This window comes from Halichoeres trimaculatus, unplaced genomic scaffold (genome assembly GCF_033239565.1).
Source record: "Halichoeres trimaculatus isolate MK-OKI-2021-1 unplaced genomic scaffold, fHalTri1.1 fHalTri1_scaffold_16, whole genome shotgun sequence".
In the NCBI taxonomy this organism is placed as follows: domain Eukaryota; kingdom Metazoa; phylum Chordata; class Actinopteri; order Labriformes; family Labridae; genus Halichoeres; species Halichoeres trimaculatus.
In genome coordinates this window covers 18,237,257-18,260,890 of record NW_027437194.1, presented here as the reverse complement: position 1 = coordinate 18,260,890, position 23,634 = coordinate 18,237,257, and the positions used below count along the sequence as shown (strand labels likewise).

The window sequence follows — 23,634 nt, the reverse complement described above, 5'->3', positions numbered from 1 at the left end:
CACTCCATTAACCGCACACACACCGGCTTAATCACCAGCGCACACTGTGCTCCTCTGGCCTCAATCATGGGAGACACACTGGAGACCTGAGAACACGCATGAAGGCAGGATACCTGGGGAAATTTATGACTAAATCCACAGAGGAATTCAATAAAAGTTCCTGAGTGACCTCATAGGCTAAATTTATTACCATGTGAATGACGGACGGAATATGTAAATATGCACAAACAAACAGGATTAACCAAATATATTCCATCGCAAATGCATCGTAATGAAACTCATATTCTAAAGAGGCAACAACGGAAAATTTGATTTATGCCTGCTTCGTTTTCTCTCCTCTTATATGATCGAACACGTATTCATAGTTAAAATATAACTGGTAGTGATATTGTCAATTTACAATAATAGAATTGCTGTTAAAGCAGCTATGTTTTTAAGGAGCATTGGCAGTAAATGGAAAGGAGCAGGTAGAATTTCCTCTCAGGAACAGGGTCATTAATTAGCTGCTCTTTGCTAGCATAATGAAAACGCCACACACACATATCTCCACACACAGAGCACCAGGCTCCATCCTGCTGAGAAGATGAGGTGACTGTCAAAGTCATGTAACATAGAGAGCACTTTTGATTGAAGTATTTTCATCCCTCAGTGCCACAGCTTGGAAAGAGCGGTAAACATGTGAAACCCGCTTGTTGATGATTGCATTTCTATAGGGTACTACAGGCGTTTTTCCCTTTGACACTTTGATCCCACAATGGCTCTATCTCCTCCCGTAGCTAGACCTCCACGGTCTTTGATGTACCTGTCTTTCTGTCCGCGCTCTGCTGTGGCCTGAGCCTCAGATTGCTTATTAAATGAGACACAGATGTCGAGACCTCAAATCTTTGCCTCTTATCACTGATCAGCCAGCATACCTGACTGCGGCAGCTTTAAATCTCTGCTTTTGGCACTGCTGGCAGGCATCAGCTGCAGAGTAATCAAAGGCTGAAAGTGGGGAACATGTAACAAAGAGCTGTGTCCTTTAGCGAAGGCATTTAACAGGAAAACAAACTGTGACAGCTTTCAACTTAACTTTATTTCTGAGGCGAGACGGAGAGACAGTTTGTGATTGCTTAATCTAACTTTCTCTGGTTATTTAATGTTAAATTTTATAACTACAGCCCCAGTGCTGCTTCTGAATTAATTTTTATAATTCTTTGTATTATTCTTTATTTGAACCTCTCAGCTTCCACAAGGTGGTTGCTAGTCTTCCTGGGTGCACACAACAAAACAAAAATAAGAAAAACTAAAACTAAAACTGCTTGGTATCCATAAAAACCGTTATGCAATAGAAGCCAATTGTGTAATAGCTCAATCATACAAGACAGAATAAAAATGTTACAGACTGGACCAAAAATAATAAACTAAAGGTTAAAACAGTGATTACATTTCATCTGTGGCAAACCCATCAGCACTTGTTTTAGTTATTCTCAGATATCAATTGATTAATTTGAATTACAGTAAAGACTCATTATTCATTGGGACCTTATTTGAAGGGCCTGTGTCCACTATCTGCTGCACTATTCAGTATTGCACTTTGTAGACGGCCCCTGTGCATCCAGTCCCAGCCTGCTGTGAAATGAATTTGTCGTAAGTTGTCCATTTTTCGGGGCTGTATTGATGAAAATCAGATTGTGGTCATGTTTTGCTAATGAGCTATCGGCCTGAGATGGATGAACCTGGCAGATGGTAGACTTTAGCTATTGGCTTCATGCAGGTAAAGGTCCAAGAAAAATCCACAAAATTGTAGTACCTTTGCTTAATGTAATAAGTTGCTTTTCACCCCCACTGTTGTGTTTGTTTCAAATTGCTTTGTACATTTGGCATCTATTTAGAGAAGTTTTAAAAGGAAACAATAGACAGAGATCATGTCCTGCATTAACATCAGCCCTGTGCTGGAAACAGTCCCCATGAGAAAATGCTAGCAAGTGCTGCCCCTTCTTCATTGTGATTGGTCGGTGAGGAAGAAGTGACATTGATGAATGTGGTTTTAATCAAAGTTAAAAACATCGTAAACTAAAAGTGCTACATTTTATCACCAAAATATACAAACAATAACAATAGCAAAAAAAAAAAAGAGAAAGAAAAACCTACTTAGCAAACTGATATCGATGACTGCTTGTTGATCAGCCATGACTTTTCCAAGAATAAACAACTCCTATTTTGCAAAGTTGGGATGCAAAATGTTGATTTGAGAAAAAAAAAAAGAAAAAGAATTTGATGGTTTGCCACCTCGTTTTATTGAAAAGATGGTATATCAGATGTTGGAATTCAAGCTTTTTCTTATTGACAGATGAATAATGCTTTTCTGTAAATGAGATAAAATGTGATACCAGAAACACTTTTAAAAATAGATGGGATAAAGACAAAAAACATTTAGCATAATGCTATAAGAAAAAAAAATGGAGACAAGTGAGACACCGTTCCAAAATTTAAACTATTTCTGAAAGATTAAAAGCCCAACAAGGGAAAAAAAAAAAAAAAAACGGCTGCTGAAGCTGAGCACTGGAATGCCAAACTGCTTTGGTTTGTTCTGAAAACAGTTCCCCTCGGCTTAAAGAATGCTGCTAATGGACACAGGCCCTTAGAGTCTCTTTAGACCTTTATTCAGACCAGATAAAGGAATGATCAGTTGCAGCGCACCATATCATTATTTTGTTACACTTTGCAAATATTAAAAACATTTACACAAGCTTTACAAGATAAGGTAAAAGAAATATGTTTATAGAGTTTTCTGTGTTGAATTGTGAAAGAATTTGTTACTGCATTTGGCTGTTTCTAAGCATGAATTCAATGTTTTATTTTACATTTGCCATCCACCACACGAAGAGCATAAAGCCTAAGCTAATGTATAGATGGTATGAGAAACGACAGCCTTACATTATTCATATGGACTTGGTAAGTGTGCAAAAAAAAAAAAAAGTTATTTCAGGCGATGCATTTATTCTTCGCCCTGAGTATTTTACATACCTACTATCTTTTATTTACAGTCTCTGGTTGTCATGCTCGCTCACCCTCTCCTCTCAGCACTCAACAGCCTGTCCTGTTATGCCACCCCTGGGGCAGTTTTAAATTTATTGCTTTTGGCCGAGGGCCCTTGCAACATAAATAAGCAGAGGGAAACAATGGCCCTGACTGAATGAGCATCATACCAGAATTGTTACTTGCTAGAAGAGACAGGAAGACTTGGCACTTCACTTTCTGTTCTCTTGCAGAGAAAGTTCTATAATCGTTCTTCTTCGTTTCTATTCTCCACATTTCCATCCCTTTGCGCTTTTCTCATTTCCGCACTTTCCTGCTTTGTTACTCATACCCCTTTCACACTCAGGCAACGTTATTGTTATGAATGGATCGACAATGGGGTCTGACGCAGGTCAGTGACCTTTCTGACAAAACCCTTGGTGAATTAGAAAAAAAAAGTCAGATGCTACCGAGTGCAAGTCAAGTCAAGTCAAACCTCTAAAAGATCCAGGGGTAAATGATGACCTTGTAACTCAGAGGCTACGTGGCTACAAGAGTGTTTTTAGGCGGACACATCCTCTCTTTAGTTTCACAGGTAGCCTCTCCTCGTGACCTATGATTTCTTCCTGGAATGCATAAGGGTATGTCAGTTTCCTCTTAAGGCAAACATACGCACCCAAGAACAAAGCACAGGGACATACACCTTCATCAGTTATATCTAAAATAAACTCAACAGCAGTTTGGTTTTATTGCTAATATTTTTCTTTAACTAAGAAGGTTTTTTTTCTTTTTCTCGTGCTTACTTATTATTTCATATGTCAGTCATGAATAATTAAACTAACAGCCAGTACTGACATACCAAGCTAGAGAAGAAAATTTTTGACTGGCAAAATAATTAAAACACTTAGGTTTTAGTCAAAGCCCAAAAAGTATCCAGTAACCAGTAACTTGGTTTTTTTTACTGTCCGATACCAATACTGATTGACACCTTCCAACTTTGCTTTCTTAATTTCAAGTCATGAGCCCAATGGATCTACCCAGTACATTGACCCTTTTCTGTCAATATCCAATCTAGCCTTTAGAGTCCGTATTGGACTGATACCCAGTACCAGAAACAAATTGTTGCATCTCTAATCATCACCTCAACTCCTTGTTTTATTGAAAAGACTAATCAGATGTTGATAATAAGGATATTTGTTCATTAATTTATAAAAAATGTATTCTAATTTTAAATGTTAGGGTACCATAAAATCAAAAGGTACTATGTTTAGGTACCTCAACACTTAAACCTAAACCTATCCTTATCCTTGTGACTGTGACGAACTGGAAGAGAAGGGGATTTTCCATGCTGAACATGAACACAGTATTGCAAGGTTACATATTGAAGAATAAATATGTAAACTGACATTTATATATATATATATATATATATATGAAGCTGAAACTTACAGGAATTGACGGAAGGGCACCACCAGGAGTGGAGCCTGCGGCTTAATTCGACTCAACACAGGGAACCTCACCCGGTCCGGACACGGAAAGGATTGACAGACTCAGACTCTATATATATGAATAATAAACAAAATGAATTTTTTTCCCATTTAAACTCAAAAAAAGGGCCAAAAATTGGTACCGTTGAGTACTGATACCGATTGTCAGGTACTGGGCATCGGTATTGTTTTAAATGTGAAAGGTACCTATCCCTACTAACAAATCAAACAAAACAAAACCATAAAAAAAAAGTAGTTAACTGCTAAAAAAGTGAAATAAATAAATAAACCTATCCAGGAAAATTTTCAAAATATTTAAGTCAATTTTAGCAAAATGACTTGGTGTAAAACTGGAAAACTGTCCTGTGTTTATTAAATGAATCAAAATTTGTCATTCTTTTTCGAAATCATGGCTGCTGGTTCTTCTGCATAATGTTTGAAGAGGACCCGTTCTCCTCACTAAAAACCTGGATGGTAAACTTTTTCACAGTAAACTTTTTCACAGAGTAAACCATCTCAAACATGAAGTCATAAGTCATCAGCCCCTCATTGAAACCTGAAAAAAGGGCACGTGAAGATTCTTCCTTTTTTGTGTTTCCTCAAACCTTACATGAGTTGCTGTCAAAACTGTCCTCTATTATGAGAAAACATCAATATCACTTTTTATTTTTTGCTCCCATAACTTCTATGTCATCATTAATCTGTATAGAATCCTGCAGGCTGAAGGCCAATCCAATATGTGTGAAAGCGCACGTTAGTAGTAAATTACTTTGTAGCATTAATGTACTAATTCTAGCGTTTACCTTTTGATCATAGAGATGGAGGATAAAATGATTGTAGCTGTGATAAATGTTAACTTATAACATCCTGCCATGGTGTTGTAAACTGCTGTACAGTGTGCACATTTTAAGTTCTCATTGCCATATCCGCAGCACTAAAAATCATGGGGTTAAGTCTCTTGTCTGTTGTGCTCAGCTTTGCATTTTCAAATGTATCAAGAAAAAACTCAAACCCAGCTACATCTGTCCCTGAAGTTTTGACTCTTCTAATCTGCACTTGGCCTGCGAACATGCAAATCTAAACAAAACCATAGATAGAAAATCTCCCTCCGTCTATCTCTGCTTCCTCTCAGTCTCTCCCACTTACACAACCTCCCTCGCCATCCCTGTCACGTCCACAGGGCTCGCGCTGCCTGCCACGAGGTGAGAGGTCCTCTGGCTGGGGACCAGGACAGCACACGCCTCCCTTTGATCTTCCCCGCACTGGCTGCTACCTGCAGATAGCATATTCTCACACACACATTAACATGCGCACACACAGAGAGAGCTCTCCTTTGCAGCCACAGAGACAACTCCACATTTCTCACTTCCTCCCTCCATCTCTCTTGGTTTCTGTCTGATGCAGTCTGGAAACAGTGTGGGTCGGCAGCTTTCTGAAATACACCGCTGCTTTCTAAAAGGGTTGTTTTTGTAAATTAATTTAAAAGATAAAAAATGACATTTTTTAGATCTGAAAACTACATGAAAATACGGGAAAGAGAACTACTTCAAGGGTTTTGTAGAATTGTGCAGTGAGCTTCAGATTCCTCTGTGAATGTGTGTGTTTGAGCTCCCTGTCATCTGGTTACCATTTGAGGGCAGAATTACAGCTAATGATATCCTAGAGGAAAACTACAGTAGCTAAACATGCAACAGCTCCTTGTTTTCCTTTTTTTTCTTCCTCCCCGCCTACTTTTTCCTCCCCGTCAGATCGCTCAAGTGGCAAGAAGTCTGGAAAAAATGTAGTTATAAAGCTTAATGTGAAGTCTTTGCAAAGTACTAGGGTAAACCTTTGTACTTACATACAGTTTGAATGTGCATATTACTGTGCCATGTAGTGGCACAATTCCCCTCAAACACACACACACACACACACACACACACACACACACACACACACACACACACACACACACACACACACACACACACAAAAACACAAACTCTGCCTCTCACATCTGGATTCGATAAAAATCCAGCGATCTCCCAGCAGCCTCTTTTGGAGAGAAGTAGCTGCAGTGTCAAATATCAAACTCTCTTTTAGACTCATTTGAGTATCTACAGCATGTTTTTCTGAAAGACTGGGTGATCAGTGCATTTTTTGCTGAAAAAGAGAGATCATAGAAGAAGAAATGTTACCCTAGTAGTGGAGAGTATTTATTGTGTAAATGCACACGTGTGCTGTCCCTTTGGACTAAGAAAACAGCTTATTACTCTTCCTACTGCTTAAGATCTCACAGCTGTTTCTTCCTCTTCCTCTGTCTTCTCCTACTGTAAGTGCAAGCTTCAATGAGAAAAACAGTTTTTCTTTTGCGCAAAATCAACCACAACTTCTTGCAAATTCTTCCACTGGAAACTGAAATAAGGACAGTGAATAACAAATAGGTTGTTGTGCAAAAGTAAATCCCTTTTTACACCCTAATATGTTGTTAACTGAGCATTAGACAACATTTTGAGTGACCAAAAGTGTTTCATCAGTGGCTGCGTTTACATGCAGTAAGCAACCCTTTTCTAGTTTAGAATATTAGCAATAACCCGGTTGTGCACAGCCATGTAAACACCACGAAGCCTTTTGAAAACCAGAATATTATAAGCTTATATTCCAGTTTTCAAAAAACCTGAAAATCACCCCTGGGTTACTCCTTTTCAAACTCGAATATTTTATATGCCTGTCAAGATATCCCGTTGAAAGGAACATTAATTTGTGTTCTGCACATGCTCTGTTCACAAGGAATCTTGGGGTGTGCCCAAAACCATTTGTGCAGTATGTAGTGAATACACCATTTTGTAGTGCTGTCCGAAATCTGAGTTAGCATGGTCATTCACTTTATAGTCTACTCAGTGTATCCCACAATGCATTTTGAAAAGCAGTGTATTAGCGATGCTCACTATGGAAGCAATATATACCATCATGCGTTGCGGTTCAAACAGAAGGACTGGCTGATAACATGATTACTGATTACTGATAACAAGAAAACAACATTAAAAAATGTCATAGAATAACACTAAACTCTCTGTTTAACTCTCACAACTTTGAGCAGATAAACAAACACAGAAGTTAGCCACTGAACCTTCAATTGCGGGCGATGCATTCACTGGACCTTGTAATTCTCAGACATAGCATAAGTTGCGGCACGAATATATGGTTTATTTATTTAAAAAAATAACGTGTGATAATGTTATACTTATATTCGACTGTTGTGAAAATTACGCTAAGTAAAATATTGGTTGTCACTGAAATCAATGCTGTTTTGCAGTGTTTGAGAAAAATAATAACTGTACATTCCAAGTGATATATGAGCGACGCAAGAGTAATTATGTCACTGTCAGCGGCTGGCGAGTGAGTGAGTAGTGTCCAAAATGTTGTTTTAATTTAGCTCATTGAGTGGACTATATTGTCCACTACATCTAATTCACTATAAAGTAAGTAGGGAGTAGGGAATGATTTCGGACACAGTGTTGGTCTTTTGAGTACAGGAAGTCCGCCGTGCTGCTGCTGTTGTTGTTGTTGCTGCTGCTGTTGCTATGGATACAGTAAGGAGAAGTAGGAATGGCGTTCTCTGTGCGTCGAGATGATGTGTGTCGCTGTTTTGATTAGGATACCTTGTAAAAATGAATAACCGTTTTCTCACGTATTTAAACAGGTTATTCTGAATGTTTCAGAAACCGGAGTATTGACCTTAACCTGAATATTGACTGCATGTTGATGTAGCCAGTGTTTTCTTCTGCCTTTCAATCAAGATAAAGATCTTCACAGCAGACACCTGTACCCCTGATCTCTCACCATCACTTACACTAACAAACTCTGGTTGATGAGGGCGCTCACACAAACTCTAAAGGCACATTTCACCAATATTTATGCATTCAGCCCTCCCAACAACAACTTCCCTTGCAGTATGAATAAAAGTCACAGTCCTGGTCCACCTGTAACCATGGTAACAGCAGCTTATACTGATGCCGAGTGAAGAGGAAACATGGTGTTAGATTGACAGGACTGATGTTTAACAGATGGCAGACTGACAGGACGGAAATCATACACAGCAGCCACATGAGCTGACATAATGTGTGAATAAAATAGGCACCTGAATTCTTAGTGTGTGAATTTATACATTACATAGGGTCCTCATATGGATCAGCAAATAAGTTATGTGCATTACTTACTTCTTGCATTTACACAATGCAATAGTTTGGTTATTATAGATGCAAAGATTACCATATCCCTCACGACACCTGTCAGTGATAATGGCCAATCAGAATTTAGAATTCTCATTGGCTGTTGTATTACTGCAGTCCTCTCCTGGGAAGGTGGTCTGACTTGAGTTATGAGAGGTACTGCATGTGCTGATAGAATCTTCTGTGGAGGGCTCTTTAAGATGTTTTAAAGAGGGGGGTTATAATTTTGACATATTTTAAAAGCAAATGTTAAGTGAATACATTTGGTGCTGAACATGGGCAGGTTTAGACTGCAATCGACACCTGTGATGGCTTTATTCCCTGATCAAACTGCTCTGAACAATTTGTTTAGAAAGTTACACAAGAGAGAATTCAAAAACGTCAATGTGAAATTTGTTCAAATTATGTCATTAGCTGTGTTTTGATTACACCTAGAATTCTGCAAAATCTAAATATCCCAGCGGCAGTGTTGTTGCCAATCAGTCCCTGTGTGATGAGGTGTTGGCCAGTGAGAATCAAGTATTTTAATACGGTCAGGTAACAAGATAATAGTTTTAACATACAAGCACTGCAGCTGTATTTCTGTTAAAAAGTATGTAAACAACCAAAGCAGGTGTTTTTTCCCCACCACAGACAAACTCTGCCAGCCTAAGGGCAAAAAAGAAACATTGAATTTAAAAGTGAAACTGCTTTATTGTGTTTTTCTGTTTTTACCACTTTGCTCATTTATTTGGAGAGGGTAATCAAACAATTCTGCTCCTGGTAAATACCTCATCAGTGATAAACTCTAAAGCTGCAACAAAACAAGCTGAGAGGCCAAAAAAAAACCTTCAATACAATCTCTTCATTTTGAAACAAAAAGTCTTTCATCGTTCATTGTATTTTATAAAATCCACAATTTTTTGTACCTTTATCTGAATTTTGTAGAAATGAATACCTTACACAAAATGATCCATGTCGATGGTTTTGCCAGCAGTCGTCTCATACTGTTTCATTCTCTCCTCCTTCAGGTCTTCCCACCCCTTCCTAACGAGGCTGAGATCGCACACACCAAAAAGCTCTTCCGACGCAGGAGGAACGACCGACGGTAACCACACACACACACACACACACACACACACACAAGCACACACCTACCTCAGAGAGAGGGAATGTTTTTACTGTTGATGTCAGATGTCAGTGCACAGCCAGTGCTACAGCCTTAACATCTCTGCTTAGCCAAAGCAATGTCAAGACAGGAATGCAGGCTCCACACTTCACTGCAGATGGGAAGAAAAGAGAAAAACACACTGCAAAGACTTTCAAGGTTTTTGACTTTAACAGTTCACTTCAAAAAAAATCACACCAGCTATTTGGTTGCCTGTTTTTGCCCTTTATAAACAGGTTTTCTCTCATTAGGACAACTTGTTCTCAATCATTTAACCTCTCGCCCAATCCAGAAACTCCTTTCTGACACTCAGTTTTTGTGCTGCCACATATGCTCCAAGTGTACATACTCTAAAATCTAATTTTGCCCAACTCTGACTTCATTGAAACCAGGTCTTTAAGAGAAAAAAAACACACATCTCTCCCTCGTTCTCTCGCGCCCTGCCCTGATGTCACTGGAAAACTGCTCTTCAGTTGCTAAGAGACAGGCAAAGAGAAAATATTTGGGTTGTATCTGTGGTCAAAAAAAGAGGAAATTTTAGCAGAACCAACTCAACAAAAGCATTTTTCTTATTCTTTTCTAATGGAGGACAATATTGGTTTCAAAGCAGAGCTTTATATTTTGATTCAGGTCTGGTAAAAGGAAAGAAAAATATAAAGCTACATCAACAGCAGGTTACATAGAAATTATCTATGTTTGACGAGTGGAAACTTTTACAAGAAAACCTCTTTCTTTCTTCTAAGTAAGCAGGAGATTGATCGGAGTTTAGCTTTGAATTTGAGGGCATTTTTAAAGTATGTGCTGTATGCTTTTGTGATAAGGAAGTGAAGTGTAGTGTCTAAAAAGTTTAACTTCCACCAGGAAAGACCTTTCTTCACTGGCATTTTAAATATAATGTTTCACATAAGCATGGCTTGCAACAACAAGCATCTGGCATCTTTGGAGGCTAAAAACTGAAAAAACTGAGAGCACTTTTGCATAGCTTCCGCTTGAATTCCCTGCAGACACTTCAGTCAAAGTCTGAATTTGAATTTGAAAAACCTGCTATTGCGCTGTGAGATGTTGCTTGAGATAAAAAAAAAAAATTGGAAAAAAGATTTTAAAGTAGCCGTATTCTGCTTTCCAATACTTTTAAACATTGATATAGAGTAAAAATGCTGGATGTCAGCACTAAATGTGGGCAAATTTTCAACCTCCACTTATTTACATGTTGTAGAAAACCCTGAATCTGCCTTTAAACTGCTCAAAACAGTCCATCCTAAAAATAGCATGAGCCCTTCAAAAGAACTTCATGGGACTTGCTGAAATGATGAGGTAATCACACAAAGATCTCCTAACAGGGCCTCCAGAGGGCTGGCCAATCAGAAGATAGGGTGTTTGTGGACCAAGAGGCCTTAAAGAGACAGCAGCTAAAACAAAGCAGGTAGTGGCTGAAACAAGGGGCTTCTGTAACATCAGTGTTTGTGCATATGAAGCTTCTACAAGGGAACCAGAAGGACAGAGTAAAGCCTTGAAAAAACCCTTCTTTTAAGTTATAATATTGGGAACATCTTGCAAAGATTTTACTTTGGATTCTGGCAGGAAATGGATAAATACATGCACTGCACTCTGGACATGTTGGGATATGTAGCCGGAGTGTGAGGCATGTGTAAAAAGAGTATTGAAAACCTGAACGCACCTGTTTCCTTCAGAGATCCAGTGTATCTTTAACAAGTGAAGGTAAAATGCTTAAAAGTGATGGTTAAACAGCCTTTTGAAGGTCACCAACAATAAGTACATTAGTTGTAAAAGGGTTATTGCAACAATCCAATGTGGCCAAGCAACTTTGCATCAAAACAGAGTATAAAAGGCATGGAATTAAAGTGTGACTTGTGTGTTTACGTAGCAAAGAGTTGCTACATGATAAAGGAAACAGCATCCACATCCGTCCCTCATGTAGCTTTGCATGTTTGCTTATCAAATACATTAACTGCGTGTGTTTGTCTGCCAAACATATGCTAATCCTCTTATCTGCGTTATCTACAGTCTCCTGACAGAACACACGGCAATGAATATTCATTTTCATAAAAAGCACACAGATTACTTTTTATAATAAGAAGTTAAATATTGATAACCGGACTGAATGTGTTAAGCATGATGAGTGTTGTGCTGAACAAAGCAGAAGCAAGAAGAAGTGGAGAACAGAAGGCTGTGAGATTGAATAAAGGAAAAGTGTAGGCTGGCCGTGGCAGGAAGGAAAAGAAAGGGGAGGCAGTGCATGTGTTTCTACTTTAGTATGCACGTCAAGCAGGGCTGAAATTAGTTGTGATTTACTGGAATGTGCTGCTTACTGCTCTGCACTTCAAAACAGAACAGGGCAAAGAAGGCGCTAATACACTCCTTCTTCTTCTACTTCTTCCTCTTTATTTGCTGTTTTTTTATTGATATGCTTTTGTACATTCAAACTCCCTGTTAAAGCAGAAACTTGACTCATGGTTGAGGTATCTAGATGTAAAAACGAGTATTCAAATATCAACTCTAGAATACATAAAAGCTGTTGAGTGTTAAAGATTGATTTCATTACTTTGACTTTGTTTTCATGAGTAATATTTTGGTCCCTTCATGACTTTTAAAAGGCTTTTGCTTGATTGTCCAAACAGAAAGGTAAGTGTTCTGATCGCTTCTCCTCCTAATAGTCCAAATGCAGCTCTTTACAAGTATAAATGTTAGGGGGAAAGCAACTTTAAAGATGAAACTAGCAGATGTTTTGTGTTCAAAGAGTGACAAAAACAAATGCATCGTCAGCATACCGAGGGAGTGTGTTCCCTCCCAATCTTTGTCTCTCTTAAGATGTGATGCGTTTGCATGCTTTTTACACTTGAGTTAAACCACCTCTCCTCCTTCTGCGTCTAAGAAACTGTCTGCTTTATTCTCATAGCCTCCAGCAACGACTTGCAAATGATCGTGTCCTCCAAATTATGTATGCCCATATGCTCACCACTTACTGGCTTTTGAGTCTTAATTCTAAATCTTTAATATCCTTTAAAGCACAACATTGAGAGCAATCCAAATGTGCAGTCAGGCAGCCAAACCAGTCCCACATTCCATTAAACCCGTGTGTTGTGGTCCATTCAAAGCTCTGGACGGGTTATCGAGCGCCCAGCCTGCAGGCTTCTCGTCCCCAGGGCCGATCGATTTGCTAGTCTGGGTCAGCCAATGGTTGTTCCACGAGTTCTCCATCCACATCCACAGCTCTGATCAATGATCAGTACCCTTCCTCCTCTCATGATCATATCTGCAAATTCATTTCACCTTTTTTAGTTATCACTTCCTGTTCTGTGCACGTTGTTTGAGTGACATAGTTACCAACCTGTAGTTGTTTTTTTTGTTTCCTTTTTTGCTTTCTTGCCTTTCTTCTGTTTTCTTTCGTTCCTCCTTTACGCTTTCTATAAAAACAAATTGCCATTCTTCCTACAAATTGTTCTTCCCTTTTCCTCCACTCTCCATCCGTCCTGTCTCCTCATCCTTCCACTCACCTGCACTGTGGCACACTTTCCTCTCCTGCTTGTAGAGTGATTGATCAGTTCAGCCGAGAGCAGTTAACCGTACTTCTACCCACTGGCCCTGGGGGACAGCGACAAGTCTCAGCCAGGTTAGTGACAACCCCTCAAGATCCCAAGTATGGAAAGGGGCTCAGTATTTCCAGGATGAAGGGCTCCTTTTTTTATACTTGTAAAACTAGAAACAGGAAGGTATTGTGAAGGTAACGGGAGTCAAAATGTTACCAGATTCTTCACTGTAACCACAAAATTACGGGTTTTTCATTTGATCACATGATCAATCACTTTGTCTCTAAGTAATGAATCATCACACAGATGAGATTTCACCAGTAGCCCTATCATTTATCCTTACTGCAAACATCTCCCAGGTCAGTCAATCCAAGCAACACTCAAGCTACCGCAGATCTCGCAGTCATTAAATATGATTAACATTTTATTACTGTCTCACTTTCACCTCTCTGCATCGGCAGCAGATCAGGCGAGGAGCTTATCAGAGCTGAGGCTAAACTAACAGCAAGTGTAGAGATCAAATTAATCATCAGATGAGCGTGTGTCTGACAGAGGGAGAGATAGACGCTGAGCAGTCTGCAGAAGATTATGAAATCCCTCCCTCTGAAGTCGTATTTAATGAGATTTCACAATTCATCTCATTCAACTGTAATCTGTTATGCCTTTGGTGAGGTGTTGGTTAAAAAGTTTAAACACTTCTAAGCAGCTAGGTAGTTCTGAAAGTTCACTACGGAGAAGAAAAGACAGGCGTTGAAAGATGCTGATGGCAGAGAAGCCAAGTTAAACCATGTGATCAAAAACATGTCAGGCTGATGAATGTGTGACAGGGAAAGATGCTGCGAGCTTCTGCAGAGGGATGGAGGCAGCTGTTTGGTGGAGAAGACAGTAAGAAGGTGAACTTTCTCCAAAGCTCCCAGAGAGAGTGATTCAGAGCGGCCAGACGACACATCTTCCAGATGAACACACACACACACACACTAAAAGACTATAAATACACCAATACACATTAAGACTTTATGTGCTTCTGAGCACACACACACACACACTCATACACATAAAGCTGAAAATTTCAAGAAAGCAAACCTGGGCCTTGAATAACTTCCTCAGAGTGTCATCGAGTTCTTAAGATGTTTAAGAGTTAAGAAATGGGGCCCACCCTGAGATTTAAGTTATCATCAGAAATCCTCTGTGTCCAGAAACCAACTAAAAAAAAGAAATGTTACCAGCATAAACTCCTGAATAGACTTAAATCAATCCTTTTATGTTGTTTTGGTTTCAGATCCTCGGTGGTGACACTTTCAAGGGTCATTTCTTTGTATTGATGCAAAACAACTCCTGCATAAACTTAAAAAAAAACATTTAGTCTCAGTATTTTTGCCCATTGGTGGCTCCTGAAGTTGGAGCTGATGGGTGATGGTTGTTAGAGGTAGGAATCACTGAGTAACTTACAATACAAAATGTGATGTGTGGATCATTATAAGGGTAATATCCCGATACAGCGATATATTGTAAAATATTTTTTTTTTTCACTGAGACTAAACTGTTAACCTGTATGACTCTAACTGCGTGGTTAAAATCTCGTTTTTACTGTGATGCCAGGAATGACAGCCAGGTTTTTTCAGCCCCCAGTAAAAAGCTTAATGAGCACCGCTTTAAGTCCTGTACATCACACTCATTTGTAGCATTAGGAAGAAAACATTTCCACCTCGTCCACTGTTGAAAAAAGCAGTGACTATCACTCAGGACTCAATTTCTCTTCTGGCAGTAAGCCACAGCTTCCTCTGTTGTTAATAAACTGCTGCGCCACATTCATTTAATTGAAATATCTCCATATTTAGTAGCCATATCAATAAATCCTGACTAGAAAGAATTTAAACTAAGCTTGAAACCAAGGTTATAATAGTTAACTAAAACAAAACTAAAATTTAAAATACATTGCAGTTAACTCAAACTAATAAAAACAAAGAAGAAAGAGAATAAAGAAAACAAAAACGATAAGTAAACTAAAACTGTAACTTGTGTTCACAAAACTAACTGAAACTAATAAAATTAAAGACAAAATATCCTTAGTTTTAGTTTTTGACAATAGTATCCTTCAGGATTTAAATTAATCCAACACATTTTCCCAACCAATTTTATGACAGTTTTCATCAGTTGTCAGCGCCGTACGGCACCATCATAGCGATGTGCTGGGACGTGCTTGTTTACTGCACTGACTGGCTGTGCGCTGTGCTGCAACGAAACATAGTGGACCAATGAATTAGAGCATCTGTAACAGTTTAATTGCATGTGAGTCTGACTTTAATTTTATTTGAGTGTGCCTTTATTGTTAGAGTCCAAATTTTTTATTATTTAAGCTCATATTATACAGTTTATGTTTACATTACTTTATGTAATTTATGTTAACATTATTTTTATATAATCTATGTTTATATTTTTATATTAAGTTTATATTATTTTCTTGTGTTTAAGGCAGCAGCCAACAGTTCAGTATCAGCATGACTGAGCAGTGAGCTCGATGTTGGACTGGAAAATGAACAGTATGACAAAATATTTACTCTGACCTTTTTGAATCCTGCACCTGGTTAATAAGGTATGAAAAAAAACTAAAACTAAACTTAAACTAAGCCTTGTTGCAAAAATCAAAACTAAATAAAAACTAGAATGCCTGCTCTAAAATTAATTAAAACTAAACTGTAATGGAAAAAAAATGTCAAAACTGAGTAAAACTAAATTATAAAGAGAAATCCAAAACTATTATAACCTTGCTTGAAACCAGTAATGATGTAAAGTTGAGGATGTTTCCTTGCTGCCTTGCAAGCAGCATGCACAAATCTGTTGGTAAAACAAGCCATATCACTTATTCATCTGAACTTGTACCTTAATATAAATATAGATATAAAAATGCCATCTTTTTGAAAGTTTCCTAAACATGTAAATGTTTAGGAAACTACTTCCTTAACTTCATTATCCCAAAGAAAACCCCACAGAGTAATCATCTTGGATTGGGCTCCCATGCTTGTTGTAAATTGTAAATTTAAATTAGAACGCTCTTTTATTGCAGCGTAAGTCCTGGTCCAGACCATACCAAAGCAGATGTTCTATACTTAAGAGAAAGAATCTCCATTGGTTGTGTTTTGTCTTGTTATTGGAGGAGGTTTTTACTTCTCTAAACATAAATAAATGGACTGCCAGCTGCCAATGCAGAGAGACTTGGCTGACATGCTGTACTGTCGTATGTAGGTCAATACGATACTGTTTGCTGTATGTAAACAGTGTGTGCTGCATGATACAATCTGCTTTATTGCAGCACCTTGCGGAGTAAAGACATGGTTCATCAGTTTTCATTCATTGGATGAAAAATATAAACTAATGATACAGCTGTGGTTTCTCCCATGCCGACCACAACAGTGGTCAAAAATCGTACACAACTCTGGGGTCAAACATCTCCCAGACCTTGACAGTTAATGTGCCAACACCTAGTAGCACAAACATTAAAGCAGCTTGACACCCAAAAAAGGCTTCTACATCTATTATAAGCCTTTAGGGCGCCATTTAAGATCACTTTAGCAAGAATTGGAATGTGACACTGAATTTGGTGTTTAGTGTCTTGCTCAAGGACACTTTGGCATGTGACTGCAGCCAACCTTAAATTAAAAGACCATCTCTATCATTAAACCACCAAACTAAACATCACCCCTGCAATATATCAGTGCAGTTTCCCTTGATTTCTTGATTTTTTTCTAATCTGCACTGAGCTTGAAATTATACCTTTTTTTTGCTCAGGGCACATGTTCAAGGCTGTTCCAGTGACAGTCCTGAACACTTCTCTTTTACAGGGTAGATTACTCAAGATGCTTTTGTGCCACAGCCTCAAAAATGTCTGGCTTGGCAATTCATCTTTCATAATGCGATCAAAAAATCAAGGTACTAATGGGGTGATGGGTTGGAAAGTGCAAGGAAAAACTGTTATAAGTGGGGCAGTCATTCACATCTTGGCTTTGATGAATCCAAACATTCAGAGACCATCGACCAAAAGTTTCTACAGATGGGCTTTGTGTGTCCTCGTTTTAAAACTTTTCTCTGTTTTTAAGAAGCATTTCAATCTGAGAAAGAGCTTCCAGAAGAATAACCTCACTCTTTTGGACCATCTTGCGTGTTCCCCTGATCTATGATCTGATCCAAGCCTATTTCAGTTTAATCTGTTTTTTTAATAAATTGCTTTCTCTTTTTTTCCTTATTTCAAATTCTTTTTGCATTTTAAAGCTCTACTTAGAACCTTTCTAAAGTCTTAAAACTTTGGTCAAGTGTGTGTATTTCACAATTACAAAAACTCAGCCTAGCTTTGTTCAAGTTAGGATAAGGTAAGGCGCTGGACCTTTTTTTTTTAAAGCCATGTCCTTATACAGGCAAAAATCTCAAGTTTCCCTTGTACAGAGTGTGCAAATGCAGAAAATAGTAATTTAAACTTGAGTCTTTTTTATGCCAGGTTGTATGTCATGTTTATTTCACTGTTTTTTTTGGCTTGGTGTTAAAGTGTTCCTTTGTACTTCTGGAACCAGCCTAAAGTGGACAGTAGAAGAACTGCAGTTTTTAGCACTTTCACATGAGCTCCATTTCTCGCAGCTGGGGGCTGTGGCTTGGTTTCACCACAATGTGTAAAACTTCACAAAGCTAAAAGAAGGTTTTTTGCCACAGTGTCAACAGGCAGAGATGCAATGTGCCAGAAACCTTTGGTATGACATGTATGATCAGGTTGGTCAAGTGTACCTTTTGTATTGAGAATTAATCATTGTTATCTGGTTTTTGACCAATCAAATTCAAGTATTTAACACAGCCAAGTGTTCATTTATAGGTTTATACTCATGAGTTTCACTCGGCAAAAAAGTTGTAGTTGCATAATGTACAGATTTATACTTGGCTTATTGATTTTTGAATACCCAGGCTGATTTTCTTTCTACTTGTTTTTATGATTCACTTACATTAGTTTTGCTTCTCCCATTTGTAGCTTATATCAGTTCTTATGAGTAATTATATGCAATCATAACAGTTCATGCTCTGAAAAGCTCCTTTGTGTTCAGATGTATAGTTTGCAGTTTGCTAGCTGCTGTTGGTTGGGAGGTTTTTTGTGAGTTCACAGGCTCAGGCAGATAATAGGCTGCCTCCTAGGTGCCAGGGTGACTAATCCCCTGGACCATATGTCAGCGGCTTGTCAAGCCCAGAGCCAGAGCAGCAGCAGGACTGAGCTATGCAGGACAGGAAAACACAGAAACACTGTGCAGCCATATGTAAGCAGACGCTGGGCTTTAGAATTTTTGTATCAGTAGATTCTGGGTTTGTGTTTGTGCCTGGTTGTGAATTTCTATCATGATATTTACAGAGGAGCCTGACTCTCTGACTCTTCAATGTTTTGAGATAACAGAGCCTGAAGCTTTTTGCCAAACTTGTAATGAGTTTGAAGTGGGGCGTCAGATCGCCTTGGTGTCAGTGTGACACAGCTGGATGTTCAGAGTGGAGCGCGGCAGGTTTCAGGTACAAGCCAGCTGCTTTAGCATCAGAGTGAAACTAATGTCACCTGTTGTTGTTCCAGGAGACAGCAGCGACCTCAGGGAGGAGGAGGAGGAGGAGGAGGGAAGAACCAACCACAGCTGATACAACAACAGTCACCGCAGCACCAGAGGGACCAAACTCAACAACAGTCCCCAAACCAACAACAGCAGAACACACCAGAATTGGGAGATAACAGAAACATCAGCACCAGTCGACCACCTCGCCAGTACCAGGGAGGACATGGGCAGCGCCAAGGAGGAGCCTCACACCACGGTTATAGCCAAAACCGGCGTTGGCACCACAACCAGAAAGGCCAAGGACACGGACAGACAAACAGTCCTGGTGATAGAGGAGTTTCCCCGAGAACAACCAAAGAGACTGAGAATGTAAAAGCAGGTGATGAGATCAGATCACCTCAAGACTGCAAAAGCAAGAGTCCCAATGAGTCACCCAAATCCGAGTCAACGCCCAGTAGAAACATTGTTCCAGATCCAACAGTTAGGAAAGAGTCACTCAATCCAGCAGGAGGTGGGAAGGCAGGCGAGGGCCAGTCAGAGCGGCCCAAAATCAGCCTGCTGCAGTCTTCAAAGGAGAGGCTGAGGAGGAGACTAAAGGACAAGGTACCGAAAAGCTGCTTAGAGCCTGTCAGTCAGTATTAAGGCAATTAGGACTAATGTGTATGTGTACACACACGCTACCATTTAGTCTTATAATTGCTTTCATTATGTTCACACACCCATATACACACACTTTGCTGTTAAAACACACACTTTTCCAACACTGCATTCATCTACTTAGTTTTTTGACGTTCACATCAACACACCCTGAGTGGCAGGGAGGGGAGGACATGTTCTCACTGGGGGGGTGAAGACAGGGAAGAGGCATTAGCTTAATATTTTCTGATGTTTTCCAGTGTGTGTGAGCTAAACTGACGAGTTAACCTGTACTGCTGCACTCAGTGTCCTCTGACTGCTAACTCAGTACCACCAGGGAGGGTTGGATTTGTCTGCTCAGGATTTGCTAAACACATTCTCATCAACACCAGTGAATCTAGTTTAGGGGAAAGCTTTTACCCAACAAGGGTGAAACATAGAAAGTTAGAAGTGAAGAAATGTAGTTTTATGAAAAATATACACTCCTTTGAAATTCAATGTCAAGAATTTGTTTCAGAAAGTTTTGTTTACCAGTATGTTGCATCACCGCTTCTTCTAACATCACTCTGTGAGCACATTAGGAGTCAGTGTTTGAAGTTTCCAAAGTGACATTCAAGAATTCAAAGCCTTCAGCCAGAAAAATATTCATTTCATGTTTCACCTTTTTCTTCTTCTGTATCATGAACCTCAGGAGGACTCACGATCTGAGGCGTCAGGTTCAGGGTCACAGAACATGGACCGCTTGGTGGAGCTCCTCAACAGCATGCGGAGCAACAGCAGCGGCGTGGAGCAGCAGCTGGCCTCCTTCATGGAGGAGGCGCAGAACTCGGCGCGATCAGAGGAAACCCTCACTCAGGTGGTCAGCACCATCTACTCCAAAGCCGTGTCGGATCGGAGCTTTGCCGCCACGGCCGCCAAGCTCTGTGACAAGATGGCCATGTTCATGGTGGAGGGGACCAAGTTCAGGTCGCTGCTCCTCAACATGCTGCAGGTGAGAGGGTGGGGGGGCTGAAATGTGAAGATGTCAGAGATGATCATTTTCTGCAGTCTTTCCTTCTTTGGACTCTTGGAACCCCCAGGAATCTTCATTTTCCTTTCGTGCCACTTTAACTCCAACCTGCCTGCTTTCAGCTTGAGATAAATACAATGAAACCACAAAACTAAGTCATGGTGAAAAATGTATGAATCCAGTGTTTTTAGCGGATACACGCTTTACAGCTCCCAAACTACAACCACAAATTTAAGTAAAAAGTGAATTAAATTATCCAATTTATGACATACAGTGTTGATCATCAGAGGTTTTTTTTGCACAAATATAACATTTCTTCATGTTTGTTTTTATTTTTGGTAAATTATATGTAATTGGACTATATGACCATGATGATAACCCAGGGCCCAAAAAATCGTTTATCGTTTATCAAGTATATCATTTCAATTTGTCATAAAATTGCGAAAAAAATATGTAAAATGAATTAAACATCTGCCAGATAAAAGAGTAGAATTGGAAAAATCTTTGAATAATCCAGTAGTGAATCTTCAACGATAATTTAACTTACTTTGTGATTGCTCAATATATGTCCTGAGTTTTTATCAACGATGTCAGATATTTATCAAAAAGCAAGAAATTAAGATAATCACTTGGTCAGCTTCATTCCTGAAGACCGCCTTTCCCTCCTCATCATCTACCAAATGCTACAAGGTCACAGAAGCTTCTGTCCTTTTTTCCTTTTTACATATTTATTGATGTTTTTACTGTCACACCCACACCGTCACTTTGGCATAGAAAATATTATTTATAATTCAACATATATGCTTGTATTTTCGGTTGAGGCCAAAGGCAGCTAAATGTCTAATGTAGACAACTCATTCATAGTGTGTAAAAGAGTGTGTTTTTGTCAACATCGACAGATTTGGCACATTTGTTAAACTATAAAAGAACTCAGAGAGCACAGACCTCTGCCAAGCATATTGTGACTGTTACGCAACACTTTAGTCCTACTTTAATGTTATACTCCCTTTTAGCAGACTGTCTGCTACAATTTGGTGTTAGTTGCAGGTTTGTAAGATAATTTGTTACCTGACAGTGTTGAAAATAATGATGACCCAGAGGAGTTATATACACATATGGCGAAACTGGTAAAGAATCCTTTAAAAATAATCCTGGATCCAGGCGGTGATCCGTATTATCTCCAAAATTTAATCACTTCTTCCTTATCCCATTTGGACATTTCCTGAAAATTTCATCCAGATCCGTTCATTAGTTTTTGATTTATGTTGTTCACAAACAAACAGACAAACCCTCCCATAAACATAACCTCCTTGGTGGGGGTAATCAGGGACCTGTGCAAAAGTATCTGTTTCTAACATTACTGTCTTTAAAAACCTGCATCCTGGAGCTTGGCTCCACAAAGTTACCACTTAAACAGGCCCATTATACCCGCATGAAAGACCTCAGAAACCCTCACAGAGGTAAGAAGTTGTATGGTTAATTCAATGACCTTGGGTCCTTTGGGCCATAATTAAAACCTTTTTTCAAGCCTGATGTTGAATTTCTAAAACATTTTTTTTCAAGTAAAAAAAAACACTTGAAATTGTTAATGTGAGATTTTCATGCGGTTTCTGTTTTCATAGGGTCAGACATTAATTATCTTTGTATTTAGCCTGACAGTAAAGTCAAATTAACGGTGCCAACCTCGTGCTTACAGAGACTGCAAGGCTTTTCTCATCTTTCTTTGACATCTTCTTGACTTTACAGTCAATTGATTTACAAAAAAAGAAAGATGTTTTTGGACTGGGCTGTGATGACCCTGAGCTCTTTTGGTATCTTTTGAATGAAACCATCTTTCATTTGTTCACATCAGGCAGTTGCTTGATGTTCCATCCAAAGTCAGTCACCTTTTTAGGTAAATCAGTTTTTTGACTGCATGTTTGAACAGAACTCTTTCAGCACTTCTGAAAGAGAAAGCCCTCTCAGGTGGGCGCTGACTGTGTGTGCTTGTGATGCTGTAAATGTCATTGGGCAAAGTAGCTAATCCAAACACCCAGGGGAGAGGGAGCCCCACCTCCTCGCCCTCCATCCTCCACTTCACAGCACAGTTCCAGTCTTTCACCCTCGATGAAAACATCCTCTCAGCCGTTGTGTATTTCGCTGCCTCCCTCCCTGTCCCCATTCCTCATGAGCTCTCTATTACCTCGCTCTTCCCCCACTTTATCGCCTGCCCTCACCCAGAACGGCACGGGCCACTGCTTCGCTACCTCTCCCTGCACACTTATCCATTTACCCTCTTTCCAAGTAGCCTCCATCCTGAGAGTCAGACATCCTCTCTAGAGGAGCAGACAACCTAGAAGTGAGCAAACAAGACAGGGGCGGTGTCTTCAGATGGCTCTCAATGTTTAAATGTCTCCTCTGCTTCTCTTCTTCTGCAGATGCCCCTTTTTTCTTTTCTTTTTTTTTACTATAGGCACTCCTAAAGTTTTCTATCCTGGCCTCTCGCTTTTTGTTTTGCATTTTACCTTTCTTCAGTGGATTTTCAATCCCTGACTTGTCTTCATAATTTAACCTCCTTTCTCCACTTTTTCTGAATCCCTCTTCTGTCTCTCCATGTGTACAGTCTCTATAAATGCATAGCCTATACTGAGATATACAGTTTTATAGGTCTTGAAGAGGGGATACTGTGTTTTTTACACTTTTTAGTGTTCTCCCTGTACCCCTGTAGCAGCTTTACATGATTTACAGCTCAAAGTAAAATCTCTATTTTTGTCTCTCTGGTGTTTTAGATAACCATTACATTTATCTGCTGTCTCTTTAAAGGCTGTGTTGTGCTTTCCGCGCAGAAATGAGATGCACGAAAATCTGTGTGAGAGAACACGTGAGGCTTTTTAACATGCCGCGTGACGTCCGTTGGTGTCCATTCTCAAACTGCAGGGGGCGGTGTGTCACAAATGTACGTCTGCCAGAGTGCTAAACGAGAGTTAAAGAAGTTTGCCTTTGTTTACAACACATTTACATATCTTTCCCAGAGATTTAAACTGATTTCC

The 23,634-nt window shown here is 39.4% G+C and overlaps 1 protein-coding gene across 1 annotated transcript in view; it reads left to right on the top strand.

Moving 5' to 3' along the window:
- The window catches only part of ctif (CBP80/20-dependent translation initiation factor), a 65,118-nt gene that overhangs the window by 28,830 nt on the left and 12,654 nt on the right, over nt 1-23,634 (top strand). Inside the window, exons 8-10 of the mRNA XM_074690344.1 lie at nt 9,709-9,785; nt 18,984-19,563; nt 20,288-20,587. Coding sequence (XP_074546445.1) covers nt 9,709-9,785; nt 18,984-19,563; nt 20,288-20,587 — 957 coding nt within the window. The remainder of the gene's footprint in view (nt 1-9,708; nt 9,786-18,983; nt 19,564-20,287; nt 20,588-23,634) is intronic.